The sequence below is a fragment of the Euprymna scolopes genome, chromosome 3, assembly GCF_053919585.1.
Source record: "Euprymna scolopes isolate OS-2025 chromosome 3, ASM5391958v1, whole genome shotgun sequence".
Lineage (NCBI taxonomy): Eukaryota > Metazoa > Mollusca > Cephalopoda > Sepiida > Sepiolidae > Euprymna > Euprymna scolopes.
The window spans coordinates 76,835,639-76,845,363 of NC_136484.1; the positions used below are offsets into that span (position 1 = coordinate 76,835,639).

A 9,725-nucleotide genomic window follows, 5' to 3' on the forward strand; every position below is an offset into this window, starting at 1 on the left:
TTTGTTAACATGCATGCGACTCGCCAGATTCGACAAAATCATAAAATATATAACAGATACTGTCGACTGACAACTGTCTCATTCATTCAATGATCAACAAAAGAGGGGGGATTATGATTAAGGTGTTATTCAGTTCACGATTGCTTTTGTAAATAACATAACGCCAAAACAAATCGACCAAGCAATTTATCAATCCAATAAAATAAGAAACTTAAAACGAGTATAGAAATAACCAGTCCTGTTGTTGGCATATTTTTAATGAGGGCGCCTCATGCGACAGACAATAGATCTATCCGTCTTCTTTCAGGGGTAATGCCTGTGAGATGAGGAAAATGTCTGTTCAAACAGAACAGATAATGCACTTTTATCCTTGATCAAGTACTGGAAAATTGGTGAAAATTGCAAGCATGCATGTGTTTTTCTCACTGATCATAAAAACAATGTGCTCTCATATTTTTTTCTTTTTCAGTTTTCATTCACAGCAACGACACGCGCTTATTCGGAAATGATATTTGATGCTAATAAGCAAGCCCCTGTCCATAACGAAGAATGCAACATTGCAATTGATGACATTGAAGTGACGTCCTCTTCTTGCATTTGTGAGTAGATTCTCCAGTTTTATATGTTTTTTACATACGGCATTGCATCATTATAACTGTCCGTCGATTAGTCCTTCATTTTGATCTTGACCTTGTTGTGGAGATACGATAAGCTGCTCCGTTGTATTATTTGTTTAGCGAGTCGAACTTCTGAATAGAGCTTACGTAGTTCGTGTCTCAGACAATTATCTAGTCTGCATGAAGTCCTCATTGGTTTCAACTAATCATTAATCTGCAGGACTACAGTTTTTTTTTTTGGATACAACAAGCAACCTAACGCATTTTTGTTTGTTGCATGTCTTTACCTGAAGAACAAATGACTAGAGGACGACAGATTCCGATGCTGACTTCTCCTGAATGAATGCATGTGCGGTTCTAATAACGTTTGGTGCCTGACTTGTCCGTGATGGGTGGCCATTTTCAGGAATGGAAATTCCAGATGACATAGCTCTGACACGACCATTGCTTTTATTTTGTTAAGTTACACACAAAGGCGACTGCATTTAGAAAAGGTAGAATTATTTTGTTTTAGTTTTTGAAGGAGACTTTTTATTATATATATAAAAGAATATATATAGTGATTATGAAGAAGTAAAAATGTTGATATTATGAAATAAAATGAATAAAACAGTTACGTGATAGAAATTATTTATTTTATTAATTTTGGAGAATATTAAAGAATTTAATTTTCGAAAGATGAAGGTAGACCGACGCTTAATATCCGCTTTCGTGATTTGCTGAATTAAATTGATGTTATCGATGAAAAAAACAAACGTACTATTACTAAGCATGGGCATTCATTTTTTGTGTCCATTTTAACTATATCTATCTTTTATTATACTCATCTAGAATACCCGTCCCAGGACGAGTAAAATTAATTTTCTAAACAGTTTTGAATTAGTTTTATGTTCCCTTGCGATTGTATAGCGTGATATATATATATATATATATATATATATATATATATATATATGACACACACACACACACACACATATATATATATATATATATATATATATATATATATATATATATCTGTGACATGTGTAATTTCAAACGCATATGTTATATACTTGGTGTATACATAATGCGTATGTAGCTTAGTGGATCGTATCGTCTGTGATTCATGTTTGTACATGAGTGTTCATAAATAAAGTGTATCTACATATCTGATTATGTCGTCTAGTGTATATACATACATACGTGCATCTATATATCTATGTCTGTATGTTACCGGCCGTATCGTCTATTATATCTTTTAATATATGCGTAATATACATACTTCGGTTTGTCTCCAGCGTGGGTACGTGTGTGCGTATTACGCATTTAGTTACTGTCAAAAACATTGAGATAATAGTTCATGGAAATATTTTTCGTCTGCGTGGTATATCAGACAAAGGTATGCATACCTTAATTTATTTGCTTCCTTCTCTTCTCGTGGTTGTCACGCTGTAAATCAAGACACCCTCTTCGAAAGTGTTGGAGACGCCCCTCCATGAGATTAATGGACTATCTCATGACGTTACTTCCTCTTGCGACGTCACTTTCGGTATCGAGTACCGGTTTCCGGCAGTCTGAGATTGGCACGCGACCTTGAGGAATGGTATTACTCAACTCACTTTGCCTGTAATATAGGTGAATACATGTTTCGTTCGTAAAAAATCGTTTATTACCATTTAACCCCATAACAGAAAGAAACACAATAACGCAAAATTATGATTTACGGATAACTTTATTCACGTTGCTGTCGGAGTTTGCTTACGTTAATCTTAATTCCTACATCTTTAGCTGAGTTATTCCAGTCTCAACTCAATTCTCGTTCGCTAGCCGACTGAAAACTCTAAATATATGATAACCTCGTTTCTTTTTTAGTTATTTTACGTCACACAACCAGGTTAATCTTATTGTTTTTATAAATTATTGTTTTTGTAACTAAAATTCCAAATATTTTATACAATTGTTGAGATGAAAGAGGTTATGACACACAAAGGGGTTTCCATAGTGCCTTCCAGAAGTTGTTGGAGCGGTACAATAAGTGTATTGCAACCAGAGGAGATTAGTTCGAAGGGGACTAGTTACATGTGTGTACTATCAATAACAGTCTGAAAAAAGTCTGGAAACTTATTGAAGGTACCTCGTATATTCGTATATATATATATATATATATATATATATATATATATATATATATATATATATATATATATATACTAGCTGTACCCTGCCACGCGTTGCTGTGGCTTAATTAGGTGTAGTGGAAAATTCTAATAAAAAGAGAACATGCATGTTTCTTATATTTTTAGTACAGCAATCCACTCTAAAAAAACAAAAATGAAAAAAATGATACTCTTGCAGAATTGGATCCTGATCCTCAGGATTACCGTCAATCATGGCTTGGGCTCGACCAACAATCAGTGGATAAAACTAACGTTGAAACGCTAAAAATTTTTTTCTTTCTTTTCTGTATACAAAAATGTGAGTTAGTAATTAATATTTGAGTGATGGGGGGGGGGTTTACTATACTATACACAGATTCGAAAAAGTTGTCCAAAAACAAATGAAAGCAAAGGTAAGGTAAGTTACATTTCTACCTAACTGGATAATTGTTTAGTGTTTTTATGTAAGGTAAAATGTTTAATCGGCTGGAAAAACAGAAATGGTTGCAGACTGTTGAATACGTTAAGTTTGGGAAATTAAGTTGAAAACTAAAACTATACAATACAGTGTCAAACACCCACCGAATATGTTACCATGACATAGGCTGACATAATCGGTGGGTTTGTGACAGTATTTTGTATAGTTTTTTTAGTTTTAACTCACTTTCTCAAACTTAACATAATCAACAGTGTCTACCACCATTTGTATCTTTCAAATACACCGATAAACACTGTTTTTCGAACTGACTAAACGTTACATTAAATGAAAAGGGTTTGTATTAACAGATACAAAGAAGTTGTCAAAAAATGAATATATAAAAAATAAATGTTATCAAAGGCAAGAAAAGTAAATGTTCTACTTAACTGGATAAGATTGTAGTGTTTTTATGTAATGTATAATGTTTAATCAGTTCAAAAACATGCAGTGTTTATCGGTATATTTGAAAAATACAAATGGCGGCAGACTGTGTCGAACACGTTAAGTTTGGGGAAATTTTGGGAAAATGAGTTTAAACTAAAAAAACTATACAAAATACTGTTAGGAACTCACTCAATATATGTTACTGTGATGTAGGCTGACATATAATCAGTGGTTTTAAATTTTGATCGATACAGGTAACGACTTTTAAGAGTCCCTTGTAGTGATTACCTGGTTTGAGGATATTATACAACTAAATGGCAAATCTGCCCCAAAAATCAGGTATTATTTTACTTTAAGGCCCGTCTCATGTTCGTATATAACGAAATATTTTATTGTAGATTTCAGTGTACTAAAAACAAATCTGCAAACCGTTTCTGTCGCAAAAAGAAAGTTTTCATGATATGAAGAAATTACTTTTTCGAAAAGTGGGTGATCACTTTTCAATTTAAATTTAACTTAGAATTAGCACCCACTTTCTGGCCACCTGAGAGAGGGGCATTTTTCTGTGTGTGTGTGTGTGGGGGGGGGGCAGCCGACCCCCCCGCCCCTTTAACCAATTTAAGCAGGTAATTTTAAAGGATTTTCCAAGGGTAGAAAGTAAGCCCCCACCCCAAAAATCGTGGCCACAAAGTGGGTGATCATTTTACGTTAAATTATTATGGAAAAGTGATCCTTCACTTTTTTAAACTAACATTTCTTCATATCTTGAAAACTACTCGTTTGCCTTAATTATAAAGGTTATTTTCGTTTTCAGCGACCCCGAAAACCTAAAGGAGTGGTAATTTTAAAGGAATTTTCGAGGGTGGAGTAATTCATCATATTTACCCCCTTTTTTTTTCCAATAACATAAGAAATTAATAATTAGACAAATTTATGGTGCTAATGCACTTACCGATCCGTACTATTTTTTTAATCGTATTTCCAAGTTTAATTAAAGTTTTTTTTATTCAATTGTATTCTAAATAATGTTAATGCTTCAGTACTGTTCCTTGTCTGCTTAAGTTTAATTTTTGTTTATTAAATTGTTAGGTGAAAGTCCAGAATAGTTACAAAACACCCTCTTCTCCCCATGTTAAGAATGACTTTTTAAATAATAACGTTATTATTTCAGAACGGATCAATAAGTGCACGAGTACCCAATTTCTTTAATAAAGAAAAAGCATTCATATTTTAGAATAGATGCAAAACTCCCTCCCCATGTTAAGAATAGCTTTCTAAATAACGGTATTATTTCAGCATGGTACCTTCTCTGCATAAGTACTATCTTTTGTTTATTAAATTGTTAGGTGAAAATATAAAATAGTTACAGAACACTCTCCCTTTCCCATGTTAAGAATGGCTTTCTTAATAGCGTTATTTCAGCACGGTACCTTCTCTGCATAAGTACCATGTTTTGTTTATTAAATTGTTAGGTGAAAGTGCAGTACTCATGCAGAGAGTGATCCGTGTTGTAATAATAACGTTAATATTTAAAAAGCCATTCTTAACATGGGGAAGGGAGGGTATATTTTAACCTTACAATTGAATAAAAAACATATAATAAAACTGTAATTGCCTGGAAATACGATTTAAAAAATAGCGCGGACAAAAAAAAACAAAAACTGTACTTTACCAACCAATCTTATATCGAAAAAAAAAAAAAATCAAAAAGCAAGCGACCAACTCTTTTTTTGCCTTATATAATAAAGAAAAAAATGTGTAAATTAAAAAATTTGGAAGATAAACAAATGAATTATGTTTTTTTTTAATAGCGTTATTTCAGCACGGTATCTTCTCTGCATAAGTACCATCTTTTGTTTAAATTGTTAGGTGAAAGTATAGAATAGTAACAAAACGTCCTCCCCATGTTAAGAATGGCTTTCTAAATAACATTATTATTCTATTATTGATCCGTGTTGTAATAATAACGTTAATATTTAAAAAGCCATTCTTAACATGGGGAGGGGAGGGTGCTGGAAATACGATTTAAAAAATAGCGCGGACAAAAATAAACTGTACTTTACCAACCAATCGTATATCGAAAAACAAACAAAAAAACTCAAAAAGCAAGCGACAAACTTTTTTTTTTGCCTTATATAATAAAGAAAAAAATGTGTAAATTAAAAAATTTGGAAGATAAACAAATGAATTATGTTTTTTGTTTTGTTTTTTTTTTACTTATCGAGTTAACAGAAAATGAAATCTTTCGTCAATTCGTGTCTGTGAAATGAATCGAACCGGAAGTTCAGTTTTATCAACAGAACAGATTCGCAGTAACGGTTAAAAATATATTTATTTTATTTAATATTTTAATAATTCGCGAGGTAAATTTATTTCAATAACATAAAAACATACCTCGACTCTAAAGATGGGTTGTCTGAAAATTTCAAATAAATTGGTAACGTAGAAATATGGTTTTATTCATTTGTAACAAACCAAATTTATATATATATATATATATATATATATATATTTATATATAAGGAACTTTTTCTGTGTTAGAGTTTGTTCCCTATGAACTCAAAAACGGCTGATGGCAAAACGATCTTTAATTTTTTTTATTATTTAAAACAAAAATTTCCTTTAGAGTATTACTAATATGATAAATATTTATTGATATTAAATTAAAACTAAAATATATATATTACCGCCCCCCCACCTTACAGTGTATTTTTGCGTCTGTGGAAATATATGCACATATCACATTGGATTTCTAGGTAAATCAAAAATAAAAAATGAAGCAATTATATAGCTATATGTGTTTAGACATTTAAAACGAACCGGATTCGATACCGGTAATTTAGAACAGAATCAGTAATTATATCGCAATCGCAAAAATACACTTACTCTGATTTTTTTTTTTTTTTTCACAGAAATGTTAACTTTAGCAAATAACTCATCTTTTACATAATAAAAGCATATCAATATTATTCGAAATAATTTTGTCATCGTGTATTTTTTGGAGAAAAGCATTATAGCTTGGCGTGGAAATCAAGGAGAGGCGACTAAAAATGCTTTTAAGAACCACTGCTTTTTTTTTTAACGTTAAGTGTTTTTTCTACATCAGTTAACTTCAAATATGTATGGTTTATTTCAGACCCGAGTCGCGTAAACACCAAGTCGCCCATAATTGGTTAAATTGGAAACATTCTGGAATGAAAATACATCAAATGAGAATTAAATATTCGTTCACATATCATATGATGTGTCTTTATTCTTATTTTTTTATTTTTCTCTTTGGTGTTTTTCTTAATTGTTTTGTGGTTTGTTGAATTTTTTTGAATTTGAAATTAAAGATTTGGCTAAAATGATGAAAAATAACTGTCACAAGTAAGATGAGTCAGCGTGGTACATCAGACAAAGTTATGAATTTCAATTATTTGCTGCCTTCTCTTTGATGAGTCAGGAATTAGAAAATGAAAAGTTTTCGTATCAGTTTGGCAAAAAAGTTCTTATGGGTTTTTTTAACTTTTTAATTCAGATGAACATATTTTGGCACAGATAAAATTTTATTGATCAAGCACTATCAGAATCAACACGCTTTTGCCAACACGAAACAATTGTTTTTTTTTTTAATGCCAATAACATAAAAATCTTGAGTTTTGGTGGCAATGAAGTCGCTAAAGGCTAAAGTCGTTTTATATCGCTTAGGTTTTTGAAGCATTTGTCACGCAGAAAGGTTTTTGAAGCATTTGTCACGCAGAAAGTTATCGAGATGCTTGAAAAAATGGTAGTCGGTAGGTAAGAGATCTGGAGAGTATGGTGGATTCTGCATTGTCGATTTAGTAACGTGCGGTCGGGCATTGTCGTGGAAGTGAATTGGGCCTTTTATGTTTACTAATGCTGGGAATTATCGAAGTTTCTAATGCATTTCATTAATTTGTTGACAGTTCTTTTCCGCCATGATGGTTTCGCAAGCATTCAAAAATTGTAATGGATGATTTTGTCGGCTTCTAGCAACTGAGCTAAGCGTTGTTGGTTGTAGTAAAGAACGCACTTTTCATCGCAAGTCAAAACCCGGTCGAGAAACGGGGCATTCTTGTTGCGTAAAAGTAGGGTAGATGACACTTCATAACGACTTTTTTTTTTGGTTGTCTTTGTCTTTTCAATCTCTCTCAAGTGGTTGGAAATCGTCATATACGTTACGTCTAATTCGAAAGCAAGTTCTCGAACAGTTGTACGTGGATTGCCTTCGAGTAAGGCTCTTAATAGATCGTTGTCAACATCCGATGGCCAACCATTAAGCCCATCATCTTCAACACTCGTTATGCTGTGTATTCAGTAGTGGTTCCTGGGTCAAACGCTTCGTTAATATCGCGAACTTTCAGAAGCTTTTTTTAAAAATTTATTTATCTTGAATTGAAACGAGCAAATTGTACGAATTTGCTTTTTTTAATCTTGTAATATTAAAAATGATAAATATAAAGTAAAGGTATTATAACGAAAACTTATTTGAAAAATACATCATTTGAATTCAAAATTAAAATTCCGCAAGAACTTTCTTCTCAACCTAATCTATATAAAAAAAAATGGGTCAGGGGACAATAAGAGGAGAAGCCAAGACATAGACACACAATCTTAAGCTTTTAAGTGTTAGTCAATAGGTGATAGAAATTTCAATCATTTCCATCAACCCTCTTTCTCTCTCTCATATATATATATATTCCAAGTTGAAAATATTCAAAAGATTAGAATCATTGAATTTTAACAAGGATCGTTGATAGTGCTCAATTAAAGAGAGCAAACTTGTAATTTTTTTTCTTTCTGTAAATATAGTCATATCTTGCTCCGATGATTGACCGTTTCAATCATTATTGATTTCATCAGGCAAGAAATATTTTGAAAATGAAAAAAGTTAAAGAACTTTTTATAATTGTAAAGGAGGAAAGATTTTACCATGTCTAATGTGTGGTATGGTTTAAAATTTTTATTCCGATCTTGTTTCGGATTCCCCTTTTTAATGACAGAAGAGAGGAAGAAGAAAGAAAGAAAAATAAATAAATAGATGAATAAATAAAAAATAAAAATTTAGACCACAATATATGTGTATATATATGCGTGTATGTACATATATATATATATATATATATATATATATATATATATATATATATATATATATATATGTATATAAACAAATTAAAAGTTAAAATAAATGCTATCTATGATTTTTTTATATAAATGTATAAATTCATTTATATAATTGGATATAACTAAAAAGTATTTTTAATGCAGTTTAAATCGGCACCTAAAAAGTAAATTTAATTGTTTTTTAAGTTGTCGTTAGATTCTAAAAATTAAAAAAAATTGTACGATTTCCCCTGAGATGGAGACAGACAAATCGACCCTGACCCAATTTCTGTTAACTGCTCCTGATTGATAAATGCATCCCACCTCCATCATCTACCTAATTTCAAATTGTCTGAAATAGTTTTTTCCGATTTTTCCAAGCACATGGTCATTTATATTCATCTGTATCGCCTCCAATTTCTTTTTTCTTTCTTTTTCTTCTCTTTCTCTAATTGATTCCACAGACTCTCGCCTTCTAAAACTTCCCTCTCTCATACGCTTTCGCTCACTCCCTTTAAATCTTTTATACATCATCCCTACCAACACATTTTTGAATTCCTCTTCCTAACAGAAAACAGCCGTAAAAGTTTTGACTTTCCACTTAATATCATAAGACCTGTAAACCATGCCGCACGTTAGACATGGTAAACTATTTTTTCTTTTGTAATTGTGGATTTTCTATTGGAAGGTCGACTTTTGCAAGTGTAAGTTAACAAGTTAATAATGGACTTCTAAATAATCACTTTAGTTTTTCACATGATCCTCATCAAATCATCAATAATTTGGGAGATTTATTTTTCATACAAAATTCGAATATTATTTATCAAAGAACGAAAACACGTATGAAAAAAGGAAGTTATGATTATCTTTTATTTGGAAAACTCGAAGTTATTTACGTGTATTGTCATAAATGACAACAGAAGTATCAGATAATTCGTCATAAATGTACGTATACACAGACATAATACGGAAGTTAAAATGCTTTTAGATGCTTTC

General features: G+C 31.5%; 1 protein-coding gene across 3 annotated transcripts in view; it reads left to right on the top strand.

The window, feature by feature from the left end:
- LOC145263321 (enteropeptidase-like) overlaps positions 1–6,858 on the top strand; it is a 40,716-nt gene extending 33,858 nt beyond the window's left edge. For all 3 annotated transcript variants that reach the window (XM_080120393.1, XM_080120390.1, XM_080120391.1), the window contains 2 exons: positions 470–599; positions 6,757–6,858. In XM_080120393.1, the coding sequence (XP_079976519.1) occupies positions 470–599; positions 6,757–6,797 (171 nt within the window). In that variant the 3' untranslated portion in view covers positions 6,798–6,858. The remainder of the gene's footprint in view (positions 1–469; positions 600–6,756) is intronic.
- Positions 6,859–9,725: the final 2,867 nt, after the last annotated feature.